A 23,327-nucleotide genomic window follows, 5' to 3' on the forward strand; every position below is an offset into this window, starting at 1 on the left:
TGCAACCATAATAAGCTCTATCAAGTCATGAATATTCCTGCCATCACAGAAGGAAGGGCCAAAACTGTCAGTGCTCTAGCAGCAAAGTAACAAACCCACCATTTGTGATATATTTTTTGTTATCCACAACTTATGGTTGTTTCATTATTTCTTTGTACAGTTTCCAGGGGAGGACGGACCTGTTGATTCACAATACAAATCCCATAACCCTATCATCCAGAGTTAGTCCAGTCAGGAACCCTAACAACCAATTTTGTTAATAAATGCGTTTCCTGCAAATAACAGTAGGAAAACATTAGCACGGCATTCCATTCTCTTCTTCCAATGTACTTAACAGACCCACTTCAATGTTTGGGTTTTTTCTTTTTTAAGCTGGAGAATTGATCAAGTGTAAGCCGAGGGTCCTACAACTCAAAAGTACATGTGAATGTAAGCTCTAGTGGGGCAGGCATGATGTCTGTCCACCTTAGTCTCCCTACTCCAGAAAAATTCCCCACGCTGAGGGAATGAAAGGAGGGAATGTAAGAGCCTAAGAGTCAAAAGCAAACTCTAGGTTCAATCAGAACTGGGTCAGAATCCCAAATCTCCCCTTGTAACATTTATGAAGGCTCAGAATTCTGCTAAGAATTTTATGTTCATTATCTTATTTCATGCTTCTTCACCAATCCCCCCACCCTCCAAGCTGTAAGGTAGTATCTTTCACTTTACACTTGGTGAAAACTGAAACTTACCTACGGCCACAAGCTTAGTGAAGGTTAAGTCCAAATCCCTAACCCTTGTGACAAACTGCATTCACTGCTGACTTCATCACCTTGGGCAGATGATTTAATCACTCAATTTGCCAAAGATTATGGTTCTGAAGACTAAGTCAGACAGATAGTGTCTGAAAAGTGCTTAGCACAGTGCCAGATGGAACCAACTGCTCATTAAAAGGTAGCTATTATTATTAGAGTTATTAACTAGTGAGTCTACAGTGAGATACTTCAAACAGAAGGATTCTGGGTTCTATAAACTACAGGTCCTCTGGAAAACAGCCACGTCCAAGATCTAGGCAGCCAAAGCAAGAGAAGCAAATTAAAACCAATATTTATCTTGGATATGGTCAAAATTATCCAAAAGGGAGTAACAGATAAGAAATCTTTTCATAGCCTGAAAGCAATGATAGTACTTGAAGTTAGGGGGCACCATTCTGCTGTGTATCATGGAAACGTCTTCCCTGGAGTCTTCAGCACCCCTGGATTTTTTTCTAACAAAGCGGAGGTAGATAAATTTTGATCAGTAACAACTTTTGTGGCAGGGAGGGGAAGGAACCCTTTAATGTTTCTTTCCATACGCTTCCACAATTTCAATTTTAGGATTAGTATATATTCCTATCCTATTCCCAATGCCTCTAGTAATTCTTTCATCAAGATAAAAAGCATTATTACACTGTTCAATGACCTTTAAAAGTTCAGGGGGAAAAGTGCTTAATCAGGATTGATAAGCATAACACAAACAAATTTCAAGTATCTAAAAAACAACTGGTCTAAAATACATAAATGTATCTATTGGCAGTTGTTGAAAACGGGTGGTGGGAGCTCATTACACTAGCCTCTCTACACATATATGTTTGAAAATTTCCGTAATAAAAAATTACAAATAAATGTTTAAAATAAATGTACAAATTCTTCCTTTTAAAAATTTAGTTTTTATTAAAAACCTGCTTTGAGGATGGAGCAGGAAACTGGGTTTGTATCACTACCCTGGGAAGCAGTAGAGTAAGGCATTCAGTTGAGGGAAGAGAAGTAAATAAGGTTAAATTAAGGTAGAACTATTATAAATCATGTAAAATTGAAATGTGTTTCTATAATGCTTCAATAATGAACTTCAAGTAAGAGACTGAGGGGCCACAAGACATTACCAAGGAGACTTCTTTATACAAACAATAATAATGGTTTGCTCAAGTTTGGTCTACATTTGGTTCTAGCTGACCAGGGAATATCCAAGTTTACAGGTGATTATTCTAAAGACCAGAAATAAAGAGCTTTGTGCCAAACAGCTAAAGCAAAGCTGAAAATCAAGGTATGGATAGAGGTCTCTTCATTGGCCAAAAGATGAATTTTCTCTTTTCAATTCAGTCACCTTCTGAAAGGGTTAACTGAAGTTTTGTTATACCCATATGATAATCCATAATTGAAGAATCACATCCAGAGATCTTTTTTCCCCCCTTACTCAGAGGTACACAATGCTTTTCATTCAATTTGTGGAGTTAAATTCTAGCCTAAAACCCAACAACTGTCTGTTAAGTCAAATCTACAATAAAAACAAAAACAAAAAATTTAACTTTTAAATATGTTAGTGACCTCTTTCTATCAATGAATTCTGATCTCTTGCTGAGCAAATTCCATTCCTATAATGCTGGGAGTGAATTTCATAACAACAAAATTTGAAAGAAACTTTGAAAAACTGAAGAGAAGCCATCTGCTGTTTTCAGGTTGAAACCACAAGCACCTCCACAGCACAGAGGCTAGCCAGAGCCCTCCCCCATCCGAAAGGCGCAGTCATTTACAAAACAAGTGCAGAAACACAACTAATCAAGACCAACGGTTCTCTAGTTCATCACCAAAATGATGGGACAGGCGTAAAGAGGCACTTTACCCTAAATGTTCTACAGAGACCAGCTAACTGAGCTTTCCCTCAATCAAAGGTTAGGAAGCAGCATTTCCTTCTAAGATTTACTTTATTTGCATTCTATGAAAAATAGTGTTTCCAGCCCTGTCCTCCTGGCTGGAAAGGTAACTGCAATCTCTTTCTCCCCTGTTCTACTTGATCAAGCCAACCCCTTCCTTTCTATGCACTTTCAGTCTTAGCCATTTTTCCTTTATAAAAAGTGTTCCTCTCAGCTTATGGGACAAATGAGACAACAACGGTGTGTTTTATTAATATCACAGGTGCAGTCTTAAGTTGAAGAATACTACATGCAGTGTGACAGAGTGGTACATAGGTGAATGTTCACCTTCCTTCTCACACTAGTATGTTTTGCCTCACTGTGTTAAAGTAAAACTTCTCTACAGCTCTAAGTGCCCCTTGACAGGGTCTACAATAAAAGGAGTATAAATCACTCTCAGAAATACCCTGGAAAACTGGTTGGATTATCATTTGTAGAAAACACTTGAGTAGCAGGACTATCCCAGCATAATGTACATGCCCAACATTATGGTACCCCACGTTCCCATAGTTCTGCCAATCTACCTGTAAACGTTTCCAAGAAAAATTACCACCTAAGGAGAGACTGCTGGGATGTGAACAAAAACATGGTTTCTTTCCAGAGGTACTTGACTACCCTCTCCTGATCACTCAACTGGTTGTTCTGAGTGGATTTCCCCAGAAATTGACAAGAAAGGTAAGTGGTGGCTGGGGCTCAGCACCAGGAGAGAATTTTCACATCAACTGGATGATCAATGTCCTGGATGCAACAAGCCAAGGGCAGCACCCAAAAGTGAGGATGAACCTTACTCTTTCACAGATCAAATTCTCCTCACACCTGCCAGACTCCACAAACCAAATGCCACACTGTGAAATCACACTGTCCCTAGAATTCTCTAAAAGCGCTTTTGTTGTAATCCCCTCTGAACACAGTGAAGGGCTGAAGGGCACTATTAAGTGACTTGAAAGCAGACATTTAAGATCTCGAGTTCGAGTGTGTCTCAGATCATACATAACGTTTCTAACAACCTATGGAAATGTGAGGGGCGGGGGTGGGGGGCAGGCGGACTTCTTGCTTCTTGTTTAAAAACTAAAGTTCGACTGCAGCCCTGCCAAGGGGACAGACAACGGACTTCGAACGTCCCCGCTCTCCGGGCTGCAGCAGCGGCCGGGCGCCCGCGCGCGTCCTACCTTGGACCTTTCTTTGACGTAGTATTTGCCCAGCCGGCTCCCGCAGTACAAGACCAGCCTGTCGATGAGGGACAGGAGGTAACTGATGGCCTCACAGCCTTCCTCGTTGCCCCCGATCCACGTGATCTGATCACCCCGCAGGTGCCGCTTGGAGACGCCGGCTCGGGGCCCGGCCAGCTGGCCGTCCCGCAGGGCCCCGTTGCAGTGCAGCTGCTTCACGCGCTCCAGGACGCAGTCGCCCACCACCTCGCCCAGGAAGTTATCCAGGTAGCAGAAGCCGACCTCGTGCAGACAGGGCACTATGTACTCCAGGGCGATTTTCTCTAGATCCAGCCTCATGATATGTCCTAGGGGCATCCCGCCCGCCAAGCCGAGCTTGGGGATCCCCAGCGTGCAGAGAGCGACCTGCGTGTGCGCTCAGCCGAGGCGCGGGGAGAGTGGCTCGGAGTTCAGCTACCTGCGGCGGCCACGGTCCCCAAGCCACCGCGGCGCCAGGGAGAGGGGAAAGTTGCCCGCAACTCTGGGGAGGAGGGATCCCGTTTAGAGACCAGCGGGAGTTGTGCGGAGCTCCGCGAGTCAGCGCCAGACTGGCCCAGTGAAGAGTCGGAGGGCCCCTTTGGGAAATGTGGAGCCACCACTGGTGCGGCGGCGGCGGCCCCAGGCGGGGAGAGGCTGAGGTCCAGCCACTGAGCCGGCCCGACTCCACGCGTCACGGGCCCCGCCCAGGCTCCGCCCCGGGACCGCCCCCGGGACAGCCCTTCTCCCCAGTCCACCACCCAGCCGGGTTTACCCCTCGCTCTAGGAGCCGGGCGAGCCGGGCGCCATCCTCGCTTGTTTGTGACCAGGAGAGGAGTTGGAGAACAGACGGCATTTTTAGAATGCTGTCGATTTGCCCAGTTTTGCATAAAATCCCTTAACAAACTTGAAAACCTGGATCCCAACTCTGAAAATGTAAATGGGATTAACAGCAGTTTGCTGCCACATTCTAGACCGGTCACTTCCTAGACTTTTGAATAAAATAATAAACCCAGAAACAAATATTTTAGCAATGAATTCCTTCTAGCTTTTCTTGGTACTTTATTCTCCTTTCCTCAGCTGTTTGACCCAGGTCGGGAGGTTCAAGACTTTGAGAGGCTGGGAGGAATCCAATTTTAATTAAAATTAACAAGCATCTCCCAGACCCCTACTATGTTCAAGGCCCCGTGCTCTCAATGAAGGGAGGGTGTGAACAATGAAGAAATACTGGGTCATATTTCATACTGAAAATAATGTATTTTGCTTTGCTGCATGTTTTGATCAATTTATCTTTCAAGCTTCTTACTAAAATATAAAATATGATGTTCTGAAAGTCTGCCTTCAAAATTCACCACATGCTCATTCATGTAACAGCCAACATAGGTTATGTCCTTCAAGACTTTTTAGTTATCCAAAGGTAAGCTGATTACTTAATGGATTTTTAAAGTTCCCTTTCCTACTGAACACCAAAGAACAGACTCAAGAGAAAAAGACTCATAAATTGCACGCAAAGCCATTTCTGTATTTTAAATTTTACATCAGTTTGCACTTGGGTTCTTCATTTAAGTTGAACAAAAGAACGTACAGTTCTCACATTAAGTTGAAAGTTACAATAAATTTGTTGTTGTTGTTTAGTCACTAAGTCACATCTGACTCTACAACCCACCAGGCTCCTCTGTCCATGGGATTTCCCAGGCAAGAATACTGGAGTGGGTTGCCATTTCCTTCTCTAGGGTATCTTCCCAATCTACAAATCGAGCACTGCCCCACCCTCCCTTATGTACCACTGAGCCATCAGGGAAGTCCTACAATACCTGTAAAACATGTACATTCTTCTTCTCTCTCTCTCTCTTTTTTTTTTTTTTCTTTTTACAAATGTTAACTGTATTTTTATCTTTTATTCAGTTTATTTAAACAGAAAAAGAAAAAACAGTTCACTCATAAACATAAAAGTACAATTAACATTTGTGAAAAGAAAAAGAGTGTACAGGTTTTATAGGTATTGTTTATTTCGTATACAATTCCATATAGATCTGACACTTTTATTCTCCTGCCCACAGCTCTCTCTTTTCTTCATCTGAGAGGAGAAATGGAGCGAAGTCTGGGCCAGGAACTAAGAGCAGAATAGGAAAGGGATGCTGTTGCTGCCGATGGAAAGCAGCAGACAGAAATACATGGTCAAGTAAGAACCAAAGAATGTTCCAGAGGAGCGGTCAGCGAGAAACCCAGTGAAACTCCTACTTATACAGGGAGGAGGCTCTCTGCCAGGGCAGCACTAAGTTGACACCATTGGTATGAGCTTCCAGCAGGAGGTGCACCAACTGAGGTAATGGCTTGACTGGCCAGCCTCAAGGAGCTGCTGTCTAAATTCCCACAGTAGCTCCTGGATGACAAGAGCCTATAATTCTTGGACCCCCAGCACCGAGCACACAGTAGGGGCCTAATAAGTAGGTACTGGGAAACTGGTGTCTCACCCTGAGCCATGGCAACCTCCACGTGGGCTTTGGGCAAGTCTGGGCTGGTTGGAAACTGGCCCTATTTGCATCAAGGACGGAGATGCCTCCCCAGAGAGAGATCACTGGGAGAGTGTCAGGCAGAGCAGCCTGGCCCAGAGCAAAACCCCAGGGGCCAGTGGAGGGGCAGTTAGGCATTCTGCAGGATACTTGTCTCCTGGCTTCACCTCTCTATCCAGCCATGGAGGACGTTCAGTTCTGGGAGCAGGAGACCTAAAGAGAAATCTGGGGCTGCTCATTTGCGGCAGGGACTAAGATGAAGATGCAATACCAAAAGAGAGGAAGGCCCTTTCCTCCACTGTGCTTAAACCCTGCCTAACCAGGATACCTTGGGCCCTCCAGTGAGCTCCTTCAGGGGCATGATGGATAACAAGTGATCAGTAGAGTGATCTGAAGCTGCCTGGACATGGGCCCTGGTAAGCAGTGGCTGGAGGTTTTTTGCAGCTTTGGGGTTTGTTGTAGCCTCAGAAGTAGATATATTTGAATTTGAAGGTGGGGGGGAATGACAGATTTGGTAGCTGGCTGAAAATTTGCTACCTGAAGTTTCTTTGAAGATATACCTGACACTTCTAGGAATAATTAGGACATGGTAGTCAGTGAAATACAGAAAAATACATCCGTACCTCCCAGAATCAACTTGTTGACCCAGGGCTTTAAATCCCTGGACTAGGTAAATTCGGCTCACTATTCAAATCATATTTCTGTAATTTTAGAATAAATTTGTAACTAGTCCAGCTGTGACCAAAATAGCCCATGAGCAAGTTCTAGTGACTAAAATCTTTAAGTTGTTCTAGATTACTTTGGTTGTAAAGCATAGGCAGTTTAGAAAGGTATTCAATCCCTTGCCCCCATTCCTACTTGGCAAGGGCACCTATCAATCAATCCGAGGCCTCCTAATCAACTTGGGGCTGCCGGCACTGCATTTGGCAGAGGAGCCTGAGATACTGTGACTGGCCAAAAGCACAGTGTGTGATTACAACGAGGGGTGCAGACAGGCTGGAGCCGTGCGCGGGCTCAGAGGAGTCTGAACAACAGAATGGCAAACACCAAGATAATGGCTAAAGTGCATTTGTTTTACTTATTTGTCCATTAATTTATGTCATTATCATCATAAATATTAAAACACTTTTCCTATTAATAACTAAAACAAATTAGTTTCCCTATAATTTAATTTCAACAACGTGGTCTTCCAGTATATATCTGCAGTACACAGGCAGGTATTTTTTAAGCATGTAGATGAGAGAGGGTAAAAGGAGGAAGATGAATTTCTTGGCTTTGGAATTTGAACTGGAAGGGATCCGAGTGGTCCAACCAAAGTGGAAACCAGGGTCCAGAGGGCCTGGACATTAAGGGACTCTCCTAAGGAAGGAATCTCTGGTCAGTGGAAGAGGAAGCCTGGAATGTTTCTGTGTTCTCAACTCCAAGAGAGCAATCTCTCTTATTCTATTTATGTATGTATGTGGGATTTGTTTTTGGGGGGGGAGAGGGGATTAGGTAAATTTCACCAAAAACAGTGTACAATTCATTGGCATTTAGTATATTCACAATATTATGCAACCACCACCTCTCTAGTTCCAAAACACTTTCACCACTCCAAAAGAAAACCTTGCATCCATTAAGCAATTACTCCCTGATTTGCTAGCGCCTGACAACCACCCATCTCCTTTTAGAATTTCTATGAATTCGCCTTTTCTGGATATTCCCTACAAGTGGAATCACAAGATATGTGGCCTTGTATGTCTGGCTTCTTTCACTTAGTATGTTTTCTAGGTCCATCCAGGTTGTGCCATGGATCATTCCTTTTTATGGCTAATATTCCATTGTATGACTATATGATGTTTATTTATCTATCATAAACTGATGGGCATTGGGGTTGTTTTCACCTTTTGGTTATTGTGAGCAATGCTGTTATAAACATGTGTGTGTAAGTATCTGAGTACTTGCTTTCAATTTTTTTGGGCATACACCTAGGAGTGGAATTACTGGGTCATATGGGGCTTTCCTGGATGGTAAAGAATCTGCCTGCAATGCAGAAGACCTGGGTTCCATCCCTGAGTTGGGAAGATTCCAACTCCTTGAGTGGAGAAGGGAATGGTTACCCATTCTAGTATTCTTGCCAGGAGAATCCCGTGGACAGAGGAGCCTGATGGGCTACAGTCCAAGGAGTGGCAAAGAATTGGACACGACTGAGCAGCTAACTTTTTTTTCCTCCCACTTTCATGGTAATCCTACATTTAACTGTTTTGTGGAACTGCCATACTGTTTTTCACAGCAGCTGTGCCATTTTACATTTCTGCTGATAATTTGGGAGGGTTCCATCACATCCTCTTTTATTTCTGATGAAAACCATCTACATTTCTTTCACTCCTTCAATGTCTTACTGTGCCAGAGTTTCCCTCCTTCCAAGATGGTATCTGAATATGCTTTTCGTGTTTTTGCAATGCCATATCATCAAGAGGTTTATCATTAAACGGAATGGATTTAATGTGGGCAAGGATGATTTTATTTATTGATTTAGCAAACAAACACTTTTTAACACCATATTCCAGGCACTGTGCTAAAAGTGTTACAAGTATTATTTCTATCAATTCTTCTAACACTGCCAAGGAATTATTATTTTTGCCACTGTGAAGATGACAAAAATGAGGCATAGAGAGGCTAAGGAATTTGTCCAAGACCACACAATGAGATATATAGCAATGCCAGCTTTCAAATGTGACAAGATCAGGGGTGGGGTGGGGGGGGGCAGTATTTTGAGCCACTTGCTTGGCATAGCAATGCTTTTGCCCTTTGTTGTTCAGTTGCTAAGTCATGTCCAACTCTTTCATGACCCCTTGGACTATAGCATACCAGGCTCCTCTATAAGTACTCTTTTTTGTTGTAAGTCTTAATTATAGCATTTTCACCTGCAATGACAGTTTTAACTCTTGGTTTCCTTACTGATACTTGGTATAGAGGAAGATAAGCAAAAATCTTACCATGAATTATTTAGCCGACTACATTGAGAGGAATCTTCCAAGCTACGAATCAGGATTTGCTCTTTGCATGAGTGCTAAGTCACTTCAGTCGTGTCCAATTCTGTGCAACCCTATGGACTGCAGCCTGCCAGGCTCCTCTGTCCATGGGATTCTCCAGAAAAGAATGCTGGAGTCAGTTGCCTTGCCTTCCTCCAGGGGATCTTCCTGACCCAGGGATTGAACCTACATCTCTTACATCTAACCTGCATTTGCAGGCGGGTTCTTTCCAACTAGGACCACCTGGGAAGCCCTTGTTCCATTCCAATTATAGCCCAGTGTTTCCAAGAATCCCGTATAAATTTAGTGATGTACAGTCTGCTGAGAGTAGTCGTGGGATGTGAGCCACACCTCAGTCCACTGGGTTGTGTGACACGCCCCTCAGGACACAGGATGTACATTTAATTTAAATGGAGCTGGTAAAATAAGAAGAGAGTGCCTGAAGGGAACTTGTGCTTGAACTCACTGCTATGAATTGGGTTGAGAAAGAGATGCATCTGATCATGTCCCAATCCCTGTGGAGTCCACCCATCCTACTCCTTTCCAGGTCTAAGGGGATGGCAAAGAATGCAACTTTCTATATTGGTTCTTAAAAATTTCTAAGCATATGGACAAGTTTAAGTCTCTCTCATTTGCTCTTTGATAATTCTGCTGTGTGCAGGTTCTGGGACGTGCGATGTATTTGGAATATTCATTAGTATTTTCCAATTCAACTCTTGTTTAAGTTAAAAATGTCTAAAAAGCATTTGCTCTGGCTAAAAACATGGCATCAATCATAAAAATACAGCAGTGTGAAATTTATATTAGCATGGAATATTTTAAAGAATTTAACTTTACTTAATTTTATAAAGCTTTTCCAAAGGTGCTTCCATTCATTAGAATTTCACACCTTAATGTGTTGATTTAAAATAACCTTATTTTAGAATGGGCTTCCCTGGTGGCTCAGAGGTAAAGATCTGCCTGCCAATACAAGAGACATGTGTTTGATCCCTGAGTTGGGAAGATTCCCCTGGAGAAGGGAATGGCAACCCACTCCAGTATTCTTGCCTGGAGGATTCCATGGACAGAGGAGCCTGGTGGGCTACAGTCCATGGGGCCACACAAAGAATAGTTTTAGATTCACAGGTAAGTTGTGAAGATTTACACACAGTTCCCATAGGCTCACACCCAGTTTCCCCACAGACATCAGATATTAGTATGGTACACTGGTCACAATTTATGAATCTATACTGAGACATTGTTATTAACCAAAGTCCTTATCATGTTCAGATTTCTTCTGTTTTTACCACATGGCCTTTTTCTTTTCCAGGATGCTGTTGCAATTATACAGTAGTTGAAACTAGTTCAGAGTGATTTCAGGAAAGTATATGTGCCAGATTTGTCTTTTCAGTTCTTTAGCACCTGCAGAAACTTGCAGTCTCCCCAGGGTAGGAAGGAATGGGTACCCACAGAAGATGGCTTCCTCCCATCTTGGGTTGGCCCACTGTTGAGCCCGTTGCAGTGGCTGAGGTTTGGTGGGACAATCGGGAGCCCTCCCTGTACAGCCAGGAGTCTGGGGGTTCAGGAGGCTGATCCCCTGCCCTCTTCTGACCTGGCAGTGGGAGGAAGGAGCATTAAAAGGCTCAGTGTCCTGGGGTTCACCGGTAAAACGTATTTACCCTCCCCAGCTTCAGAGGCGAGCCTGATTGAGCTAAGGCAGTAGGTCTCAGACATAAGTAATCCACCAGAACCAGCGACAAACTTGTTAAAACACAAACTTTTGGCCCTCTAGAGTTTCAAATTCAGTTGGCATGGGTGAGGCCCAAGAATCTGCGTCTCTAACAGGTCCCAGGAGCTATTTCTGTTGGTTGGTCAGGGTAAGGGTGTGTGGATCACACTTTGAGGCCCTTTCCTAAGCCAGTCAGTTCATGGCATTACCCTGGTGACTGCTAGTCTAGGAGTGGGCAGGTGACCTAACCCAGTGGTTCTCTGCCCTGGCTATCCATTAGAATCAGCTGGGAGCTTCTAAAAATGACCTCCAGCTGGGCCCCACCCCCAACTAATAAACATTTCTAGTGAAAAGGCCTAGGTATTGCAGTTTCAAAGATAAAATAGCAAATAAATAATATATCATCACCATCAATTAATAAATAAGTGACACAGCACTCTTGGTGATTTTAACTTGCAGCAGTACTGAGAACCACTGATCTGCTTGAAAGGAATTCATATTCCTTCCAGGGAATATGAAGGGAGGGATCTCATTTTCTTGCTGAACATGGGAAAGGAAACAGGCAGCCCCGTGGCCTCTTACGGCTGTCTCGTCACCATGAAGGGAGCCAGGCTCGGGAGGAAGCCAACACAGAGGAAGGCAGAATAGAGTGTGGAAAGAACTTGGGACCTTGGTGACATCACAGAGCAGTTTATCTTACTATTCCGGGAGCCTGTCCTACCTCTGGACTTCCAGTTATTTGAGATAATGCATTTCCTCATGTCTAAAGCCAACTTAAAGTCATGGTTTTCAGCTACTCGCTATCAAAAAGATAACACCAGAGAAATGGTCACCTTGTAGCCATAATAAATAGTGCACACTTTTTTTTTTTTACTTACTTTAGGCCATGCTAGGTCTTCATTGTTGTATGGGCTTTTCTCTAGTGGCACTGGGCAGGGGCTACTCTCCAGTTGCAGTGTGCGGGCTTCTCACTGCAGTTGCAGAGCACGTGTCTAGGGCACTCGGCCTTCAGTAGTTTCAGCTCCTTGGTTGCAGAGCACAGACTCAGCCACTGTGGCACACAGGCTTAGTTGTTCTGTGGCATGTAGGGTCTTTCCAGAGCTGGGATCGAACCTGTACTAGTTCCCTGACCAGGGATTGAACCTGGGCCCCCTCTGTTGGGAGTGTTGAGAGCGCTGAGTCTTAGCCACTGGGCCACCAAGGAAGTCCTAAAATATATACATTTTTAAAAACTATAGATTGTTTTTCCTACTTAAAACAAATCTTTAGTTCTTCCATGTGCCGGTCATTGGCTTGCTGGTGTTAAATACAGTCCCTGCCATCCTGTGTGCTGGTCAGTTGGAGGTGGCTGGGATCCTGTGCCTGGCATCTCCCAGACTCCCTTGCCAGCTGGCCCAGTTAAATGTTGCCGTTGGGAAGCACTGGTGGGAAACCAGATGAAATGAGGGAAGGAGAGACCCTCCATTTAAAAAAAAGGTCCTGAGAGTGGCTGGCACTGCCCTCAGTAGGTCCAGCAATAGCATCGCTGGTTGGGACAGTGGCCAGTGCCCACAGCATCAGCAGCTTTCTGCAGTGTTGAATGCCAGATACTCCTGGGCTCTGAAAACATTGCCATCTCTGTTTCATCTTCAGCCTTTGGAGCGGTCCAAGACTTCTCACAGATGCTCATCTCTAGGTTACCACATCTTCCCCTTTGGCTGCTCCAACCTTGCCACACTTTTGTAACTCATTCCTTAGGTTAAATTCCCTCCACATGAAATACCTAGCGTGGTTTCTGTTTTCCCAGCTGGACACTGACTGATATGGGTAATCTCAGTTCCCACGCTGGGTTCACAACACCCCCCTTAATCTGACTGCCAAGCTGCAACTCCGAACCCTCCTCTTCTCCCTGCCTCACTGCCACAACTGGTCCAGACTGCCATCATTTCCCAAGTGGATTACTGCAACAGCCTTCTCTCGGGGCTTCCACTTGCCACTTGCCCCACATCAATCCATTCTCTACACAGAAGCTGGAGCAATTTTCCTGCCTAAATAAGGTGGCATCACTCTGCTTTGTAAAATCTCTGCACTTAAAATCCAAACTCATTAACATGGCCCAGGAACCCCCAGGAACCAGTTCGTTGTTCCTCATCTTCTTCACCCACCGTGATCTAGTCCCACAACTTTTTTTGCTGTTCTTGAAACAAGCCAAGCTCTCTTTTCTACCTTAGCAATGCTGCATATGCAGTATCTTCACCTTGGAATACACTTTTCCCTAGCCTCCATAAAGGAAGCTTCTCATCACTTCCTCCGTGTTATTTCTTCCAAAAGGCCTTCTTTATCACCCAAACAAGAGGAGGCATCGCCCATCTCAGCTTCCTGTTTATTTCCTTTTTGGTGCCTATAAAAATTTTACTCTTATTTTTTTTGGTTTGAATCTGTTTTATATCTATTCCTCCCAGGAGTCTAAGGGCAGGAATGGATTCACCACAGCAACCCTAATTGCCTAAATCTACGCCTGACACAAGTTAGACGTTCACCATACCCTGAATGAATGCACTGCATACTTAACTGTTTCTATATTCATGCACAGAACTCAAGGAAATCTGATTTTCTCAATATATGTGGTTATATATTGTGTATATATGTATATACATATATAACCACACATATTTAAACCTAACTTCATTGCTTGATTTATGTGATTGGAATCTTTCCTGTCAGGGCTGGTTTACTCCCCAGCTTCCTCAAAATTTCTCCAAACTCCCCCAGCAGCAGCAGGTGTTTGACAACTGGCAAAGAAGAGATGAACTGAAAGTGAATACCCAGGCAATTTATGTAAGATAAGAACTGTTTAGAGGCTTCTTGACTCTAGAACACTGATAGGCTTTGAGAATGACCCAGGAATTCCCGGTGGCATATTGCCATCTTCCCATTAAACATGAGGTGAATAGTAGCTGTGTGGCATGTCACATCAGAGGCCAGAAGAGCCAGGGAGAGGAAACAACTCTGGAGTTAGGATGGCTGGTCCCAGCATCTGAGAGGTGCCTCAAGGGCCGAGGTAACTAGACTGATGAGGACAGGGAGATGGACGAGATGGATGGAGGCACCAGGACATTAGCTGCAGGGGTCGGCCTCCAGCTGACAGCGAGAGTGGTTCTGAAGTCATAAGGAGAAGTTGGGGCGTGTGTGGGAAGGGTTGTACAGCACTGGGGACTTGCAGCTGAACACATAGTAGTAGTGAATCTCAAAGGAGTGAGCATATCAGAATCAGCGGCGGAACTTTGTTTTCATTGAAACATACTTGATTTACAATGTTGCTTTGGTTGTTGGCATACAGCAAAGTGATTTAGACATATATCTATATCTATCCATTCTTTTTCCAGATTCTTTGCATTATACATTATCACAAAATATTGAATATAGTTCCCCTGTGCTATACAGTAGATCCTTGTTTATTTATTTTTTATATAGTAGACACCTGTGGAACTTTTTCACACTCTCAACCTTGATCCATGCCCATATTACTGCAACATATTAATGTTGGTTGCTCAGTCATGTCTGACTCTTTGCAACCCCCATGGACTGTACCCCGTCAGGCTCCTCTGTCCATGGAATTCTCCAGGCAAGAATACTAGAGTGGGTAGCCATTCCCTTCTTCAGGGGATCTTCCTGACCCAGGGATCAAACCTGGGTCTCCTGCAATGCAGGCAGATTCCCCACCCAACCCTATATCCCTCCATATCCCTCTCCCACTCGCATCATCGTGGAGCAAACCTGTATCACTGCAGGAGTGTGTCTTGTTTCCTCACTGAGTTGCAGGGGGAATACCCTGGTTTTGTTAGGCCTGAAGCTGATACAATTTTAGGGGCCCTCTTTAATAAAAAATAAATTTAAAATATCTGCAAGCCAATACAAAATACACTCAATGCACCCCAGTGCCACAGATCTGCCTCTTTCTTGTTAATAACCACATATTATTTCACTGTATGAATGCACTGTAATTGATTTATCCATTTCCCACCTGACTGATCCATAGGTATTTTCCAGCCTCTTGCTATTACGTGCAGCACAGTCATGAGGACCTTTGTACCCAAATCTATTCCCACACTCAAGAGCATATCTGTGGGGCAAATTACTAGGAGTAAAAATCACTGGGTGAAAGGGTTTGCACATTTGTAATTTTGATAAATATTATCAAATCACCCTCTATAAAAATTGCTCCAGTTTACACTCTTACCAGCAGGATATGAGGGTTACTGTTTGTGTAACTGTTTGCATAACTGCCAATATTATTTTTGTTTAATCTTTGCCAATCTGATAGATACAAAAGTATCTCTTTCACTCTTCTTTTTAACCAAAGGTGAGTTTGAGTACTTTTTTACATGTTTGAGCAACATATGTGGGTGGCTTGCTTGGTGAACTATTCATATCTTTTGCCCATTTTTTTTTTTTCCACATTAGACCAATAGCCCCATTGATTTTTTTTTTTTAGGAAAAGCCTTTATATTTTCAGGAAATCAGTCATGTCATAGCTAATATGCAAATACTTTCCCAGGTTTTTTCTACTTTTGACTTGGCTTATGGGTGCTTGGTCATCAGAGGTGTTTTTTCTTTTGTTTCAGTGTCATCAAATTTAACCTCCCAAGAGGGAGCTATATTAGCTATTCTGGTAGGGAAGGCTACTCTAGCAAGGTGGCACTTGAGCTGAAACCTAAATTTCATGCAGAGAGCAGGAGACAGAGCCCTGGTCAGAAGGCTGTCAGGCAGGAACATGCCTGGTGTATTAGCAATGAAAGGAGTCAGCAAACTGAGCTGAAGAAGGAAATAGCACACAGTGAAGTTCAAGAACAAGACAGGCCCAGACAGTGGTGGCTGTGAAGGCCAGGGAAGGAAGTGTGGCTTAGCTTTAAGGCCCAGAAGGGAACCGAAACCAATGGAAAAAATGATAGGAAGGCAATTTTAAATTCTATGTTATTAGATGAACATTCTAATAATTATCACTGTCCAGCATGGAATCGGCTCCAGGAATATTTATGGGTGAGTTTCCTGTCCCTGGAATTTTTCAGGCATAAGTGTAACATACCTAGATGCAAACACTACAGAGGAAATTTAAGTATTGGGAGTCTGACTGGGTGACATTCAGTATAGACCCTTGCTTTATTTTTTTAAATTAATTTATTTTAATTGGAGGCTAATTACTTTACAATATTGTGCTGGTTTTTGTCATACATTGACATGAATCAGCCACGGGTATATGTGGTCCCCCATCCCCAACCCCCCCAACCTCCCTCCCCATCCCATCCCTCTGGGGTGTCCCAGTGCACCGGCTTTGAGTGTCCTGTTTCACACATTGAACTTGGACTGGTCATCTGTTTCACATGTGGTAATATACATGTTTCAATGCTATTCTCTCAAATCACCCCACCTTCGCCTTCTCCCACAGAGTCCAAAAGTCTGTTCTTTATATCTGTGTCTCTTTTGCTGTCTCGCATATAGGGTTGTCATTACCATCTTTCCAAATTCCATATATATATGTGTGTTAATATACTGTGTTGGTGTTTTTCTTTCTGACTTCTTTTGACTTTTCTCATGACTTCTCTCTCTGCCTGTTTTCTTAAATCCCCCTTCCTTCCTTCCTCCTTTCCTCCCTTTTTCTTTCTTCCTTCCTTTCTCTTTCTCCTTTTCTTCTTTCTTTTCTTTCTCTTCTACTTCCTTTCCTTCCTCCCTTCTTTCTTTCCATTATCTTCTCCCATGTGACAGTACTGGCAATGGCTTATTCTTGGCTCCACTGATAGCATTAAAGGCCACAATGACAAATAACTTTCTATTTCCAGTGACACCTGTTTACAGTTATGCCTCACGTGCACCTGGCACTGGAACTCTCTCTGACCCAGGAGCCCCTGAGGACAAGAAACACATCTTTTCCCTCCTGTATTGTATCCTGGTGCAGAGACATGGACCTACTCGGTGCTCGATAAACAGGTGATGTTACTATGCCTTCATAGGCTACGTCTGCAAAATGACTAAGTGCAGATTGTACACTTTCCCCCTGACGGTTGAGATCGGGGGACAAGGAGGACAGAGATGGGCTTGGAAGTCAAGGCATGAAACAGATTTGACAGCCTTCCCTATAAATGAGGTAAAGCCACAATTATGGATGGAATCGCTAAGTCAGAATGCCAGGGAGAAGGTATGGAGGGGTAAGGAAAGAGAGAAGACACCCCTGAGATTTCTAGCCTAGGAACACCTTCAAAGTTTTAGGCAGACGATTTCATGTAACACCAGATTTGGAGAGGGGCCAGGATAGGAGGTAACACTGGGATGAGAAGGAAGAAAAGAAAAAGAGGGCGGAGCAGGCTGTTCTCAGAACCTGGCACCAGAACTGAGGCAACCCAGTGGTGGACCTACAGGAAGAGGGGTCAGAGGTGTTTACACTAGGCCAGTGCCTCCACTAAGAAGGCCAGAAACCACTAAGGCCTTTACATATTTTGCTTTGTTTAATTTCACAGCAGCTCTGCAAATTACAAATTATTATTCTTGTTTTATAGTTGTGGAAACTGAGGTTCAGAAAAGTGACTTCCCCAAAGTCACACAGTTGGTGAGTGATGGAGCTGGGATTTATGCCCAGTTTGATTACCAGGCCTCACTCCTTCCATACCATCAAAATAGAAGTGAGTTTTCCCTACTACTGCAAGCCATTGGCTGGAAAGTCCAAGAAGAGTCCAGGAGGTCTCCAAGTGAGGGTCAGAGGTGCGCTCCGCCAGGGGGAACTGGGCTGGCAGCTGTGCTCTGCTCTTGGCGAAAGGAAAAGAAGAATGCAGTTACCACCACGTTCTCAGCTTCTCTCTACAACCAGGTCAACAATATGTTTGTTCTAGAGCTGTGTTTAATCCAAGGAAGAGCTCAGTGTTTCCTCAAAGGAAGACAGCAACATGCTTCGTTTAGAGGCACTGATTTCTTTCCAATTTCTTATTCCCCTGACGTCACATCTTCTCAAAACATCTCTCATCCATACACAGCAACCAATGCAAATTTGGAATTGGGATCCTACACAGAGGGAGAACACCCACTAGGAAAATAAACCCCCAAATCCTTTTTTATTACATGGATTTAGTTGGAGGTGGGAGTGGTCCTGCTTCCAAGACACTGCAGTACAATTAGGCACACTGGCATAAAGCATCCTAAATTATATGATTTACTCACTAACTTACTTTATAAAATCTAGTTTAGCCTGGTCATAAGACAATCACCTCATGTATAAAATTACCTAGAATTTAGTACATTTTTTGAGTTGCTCCAGTTTTTTTAGCTCACAATTATTATTATCTGTACTTGGACACTAAGTTTAATAATAGACAGTTCACTGAACTCAGGTGTTTGGAACTTTGGTGGTACAAGTCCTTTCAATGAGCCTTGATACTTGGTTAAGGAATGTGTGATATCTCATGCAAGCAGGTTTCCTTAAGACAAACCACTCTTGAAAACAAGTCAGAAGTTTTTGTCTTTAATTTCTGTTTTAGACATGTTATAAACATGCAAATTTATTTCCCAGTTGATTCAATCTGCCATCTCTAAATCTTTAGGGAGAATTACAGAAATGGAGATAAAATCTTGGTAATTTATTCAATTTTATCACTTCTACTGATCCCATAAAAAGACTCCATCTGTCAAATTATCCTTTCTTAAAAAAAAAAACACAAAAATCCTTTTATAATTTTCTTTATATGGGTATGTTGAAAACGAGTAGTTTAAGTATCTGTGTCATGAAAACTATTGACGTTCCAATAAAATCTGTTCTTTCTAAATTATCTGTTCTTTAGCCTGTTTTGAGAGGAAACTTCAGCTTCTATCATTTGTTTATAATTTGCTTGTGCAGCTTGGGATTTATTGCTTCGGGTGAATATATTATGGCATGTTTGGGAAGCATAGAATAAAATATTCTTATGTTAACACATTCTGTGATTTGGATGCCAATCTATAATCAGTACATCTTTCTTTTTAAAATTTCTGCTGCCTTGGTTTTATTGAAAGCACAAATAGTGAGCATAAAAAAAAAGAGAGAAACCTAGCTGAATTCCATCTTTTACCATATATTTTAAACCTTGTTTCTGTAATCACAGGCTGTGTGCATACCAATGTACCTGAACATCTGAGCCCCACTAGAGAAACACCCCAACACCACTGGCAGGAATTTTCTGATTTCTAATCTCAATTGGACCTTCCTCATATTAATCTTTGGTCAGCTTTCTCATCCTCTCAATGACTGTTCCAGAGCTTCACTTTTCTCTTAAGGCCCCACCTAGGACTGTGAGACAAAATACAGAATACCCAATTAAAATGGAATTTTAGATAAACAATGAATACATTTTAGTGTTAAGTGTGTTCCATGCAATATTTACTATGTCCTCATTTTTATTTGCTAAACCTGACAACCCGACAACCCTACTACTCCTAAAATCTCTTCCTCCCTCTCATAGCCAACTCTGTCTCATGGTAAAATCTGAAGTCATTAGCAGGAACTCCCTCAACTTCCTATCATCTCCTCTTTGGATTCACCTACTTTAAGATACACCTTCACCTCTCTCTCTCCCACCCTGGTGAATTGCTATTCAAGATCACCCTCCTGGGAACTCCCTGGTGGTCCAGGGGTTTAGGACTCAGTGCGTCTATTTCTGGGGGTCCAGGTTCGATCTCTGGTTGGGGAACTAAGATCCTGCAAGCTGCACAACACAAACAACAACAAAAATGACCCCCCTCCCTCCCCAGCCATCTCCCATCTCCCATCTCCCATCTCCCCATCTCCAGTGTGAGCGGTCCTGGCCCTAAAGCGCTGAGCCAGCAGCTGTCCTACAGGACAAAAGCATCTTACAGAGCCCAGCACTGGATGCCTCTGTGTAAGGAGAAGCAGGTTTGAAATGCTGAGGGCCAGAAGCTAGTCTGGCTGAAATGTATAGCTCACATAGAGAAGAAATCTGATGGTTTCCCTACATTCAATATCAACCTTAAACACTTAGATGGCATTATCAATAATCTTTGTGATTCTGGAAAAAGACTTTCTGAACTATCAATTTTTGAAAGTTTAAACAACTATACTAGAGGAAAGAGTGAATTACCTATTTACGGAAAACAATTACAAAACCATTGTCACATTCAGTTCAGTCCAGTCACTCAGTCATGTCCGACTCTTTGCGACCCCATGGACTGAAGCAAGCCAGACCTCCCTGTCCATCACCAACTCCCAGAGTTTACTCAAACTCACGTCTATTGAGTTGGTGATGCCATCCAACCATCTCATCCTCTGTCATCCCCTTCTCCTCCCGCCTTCAATCTTTCCCAGCATCAGGATCTTTTCCAGTGAGTCAGTTCTTGGCATCAAGTGGCCAAAGTTGGAGTTTCAACTTCAGCATCAATCCTTCCAATGAATATTCAGGAGTGATTAAAATCTATGATATCAAAAATTTAGAGGAAAGTATTCTAGAGGTATTTAAAAGAATTAATTAATTTTTTAAATTATATGACCTTCTAGATTTTGTGATATCTGTGGTATTTAACCTAATAATATTGTAATTATTGTCAATTCTTTTCTCATTCTAAATAAATAAATTTATTCTTGTAACTTATATTCATAACTTCATACTTCCAACAAAATTTATGATTTTGTAAAGATGGTCCCCACTATTCTGTGGACTTCAAGGTTCCATCTAAACCTGGATCCATCCCTGTGTGGAGGAGCCCCAGGCGAGGAAGTGTAACTGAGTCATCATCAATCAAGGTGAAAAATTCACAGTGTCCACAGGTGGGAAGGGGAACAGACAAAGGATCTAGAAAATCCCTTGAGAGAAATAAGCAGTGGACCTGATAAATTCCAGAAAGGAAAGGCAGCCAGAAACTGCCTTTGCTGGTTCTTGACATATTCCTGGAGTTCTCCTCCCTGACAAGTCAGGGTCAGTCTGAGAGAAATGGTTCCTCTTCCTTGACTCAGCCTTCAAGTCACATTCTTCAGGATTCCTTCCCTCCTTGCCTGGTCTCATCTATTCCCATGGGTCTAATCAACACCTAGACTCTCATGGCTGTCAACTTTCTCTCTCAGTCTCGCCTCTCTCAAGCTTCATTCTCACAAGGAACTCTTCCAAGCATGTTCCCAGCTCACAGAGGCCCCCTGAGCCCCCATCTTGAGCAGTGTGCTCCTGATTTCTGGCCATGGTCAGTTGGGTCACGGCAGTCATCTGACCCAGGCTGGGCCAGTCAGAATCTCCTTTTCTAACAACTGGGAGAAAGACAGCAAAGAGCCACTAACTTTCTTCTCCAGAGAGCTGCTGAAAAGGGAAAGGGCAAGCCTCTCCCACAGCAGAGAACCAGGAGACCAGCACACAGGGGAAGAAAGAGCTGATGCTCAAGAAGAAGCAGAGAGCATCCCCAGTGACAGTGGTCGCCCAGCCTTCTAGGTCTTTGTGTCAAGAACCCCAGGACGCCATTGACAAGACACCTCTGTATTCCCATAACACATTTCCCATTTTAGCTTCAGAGTGTGAACTGATTTCTGATACTTTTAACAAGAAAGCTATTTATAACTAGCTGCTACGTTGGAGCTGTTACAGCCTCTAGGTCATTCCACAAACTCAGATTAATCAACTCAAATGCATTAACATGGAGGATTCTCCTTTCCAAACAGAGGAAATCTTGGAGGACTCATTTCAGGACATTTGCAAATTTTTTTTCCAAGGAGAATTTTTGAAGATCACTTCAATATGATTTGAGAAAACTTTATTGTTAAATATCATATCAGCTTTACTACAGTCATTTGGATCACAGGCCAGCTGTTTCCTTGTAGACATATAACTTCATGTAAATTGGATTTCCCTATGGGAGAGTAAGCTTATTCCAACTTCTCTAGCATGGTAGAATGAGCTTCAAATTAGTAAAAAATTATCCTTGTGAGTTTTACCAATAATAACTATAGGGAATACTTTTTAACAGGGTATAATATATGGAATATATGCAAAAAAGCCTATATTTGAATTTTTAAAGAACTGCCATTACCTCACAATGCAGTAACATGGTATTGTGATCACCATCATTTTCTAAAATGACAGCACAAGTACATCTTAAAGAACTTAAGAATGTGCAGGAAAACAGATTCCCATAAGTGTAAAATGTGTAGTAAAATTGTTACTCTCAAAAATTTTCAGGGAAGAGAAACATTTCAAATATTTGTTACAAGATATCTATGCTAGAATAGTTAATTGCAGCATTGTCTACAAACTGGAAACAATCTCAATGTCCAAAAACAGTATGTTGGTTAAGTTACAGGATTCTATGTAGCTATTAAAAATATGATGATGCAGGTTTATAATTGTAACGGAAGGGACAAGTGCCAGTTAGATGGAACCCCCATCTCTGGTGTAAATGTGTCAGCCAAGAGGTACCACTGTACAAAGTTCATAAATTGGCTGAAGATTCTTTCAGATGTTCCTGACTTTCCCAGCCCTTTGGTTCTCAGGGGTTTGCCCCAATTATTGTTTGAGTCAGTTTTCTGTCTATGTAGGCATGTTCCAAAGTTTAGATGCATTTTTTTTTACTCTTGGACAAAAATTTAGAAGATGCCATGAACATCATTTTAAACTTGTATAAATATATGAAAGAGGGAAAAAAAGGAAGATTTTTTTCTAATCTCACTTTTTTTAAAATTGAAGTATAGTTGATTTACAATATTGTCTTAGTTTCTGGCACAAAGCAAAGTGTCAATCCCATGTTTGTAACATAAGTATGAAAATAAATAAATTCTGTGTGAATCTGAAAATTCAAATGATGATTGTCAAAATACAAATGGCAAAGCTTTCCTTTGGGTGATGGAAATATGGGTGAATTATTTGAATTTCTATACTTTTGTATTATCTCATTTTGTCTTGTTTTTCACAATGCATACATGGTTCCCTTCGCATTTAGAACCAACAGTAGTAGTGTTTTCATTTTGAAAAATCTCTTTACTTCTGATTGGTAGAATCAAAGAATTTTGATGTAGAAGGGACAGTAGAGGCTTCCCTAATCTAACTCTCACTGGTACCCACTCCTACCACCAGGGCCGGGATCTTTTCTGGAGGTTTCTAACAGCCAATGATCCATTTCCTCTGTTTAGAAAGTGAATAGAATTTAGAGAAAGATGGACCCCTTTGGGGCACTAGGGTATGGTGAGATTCGAAGAACATGGCTGTATCCTCA

At 42.6% G+C, this 23,327-nt stretch overlaps 2 protein-coding genes across 2 annotated transcripts in view; both read right to left on the minus strand.

Annotated features, from left to right (window-relative positions):
* EGLN3 (egl-9 family hypoxia inducible factor 3) overlaps positions 1-4,552 on the minus strand; it is a 28,904-nt gene extending 24,352 nt beyond the window's left edge. The window contains exon 1 of the mRNA XM_043922080.1: positions 3,877-4,552. Within this exon, the coding sequence (XP_043778015.1) occupies positions 3,877-4,233 (357 nt within the window). The 5' untranslated portion in view covers positions 4,234-4,552. The remainder of the gene's footprint in view (positions 1-3,876) is intronic.
* Positions 4,553-17,483: 12,931 nt separating this feature from the next.
* LOC122706419 overlaps positions 17,484-23,327 on the minus strand; it is a 149,978-nt gene continuing 144,134 nt past the window's right edge. The window contains exon 9 of the mRNA XM_043921559.1: positions 17,484-17,902. Coding sequence (XP_043777494.1) covers positions 17,696-17,902 — 207 coding nt within the window. The 3' untranslated portion in view covers positions 17,484-17,695. The remainder of the gene's footprint in view (positions 17,903-23,327) is intronic.

The sequence above is a fragment of the Cervus elaphus genome, chromosome 13, assembly GCF_910594005.1.
Source record: "Cervus elaphus chromosome 13, mCerEla1.1, whole genome shotgun sequence".
NCBI classification, from domain to species: Eukaryota; Metazoa; Chordata; class Mammalia; order Artiodactyla; family Cervidae; genus Cervus; species Cervus elaphus.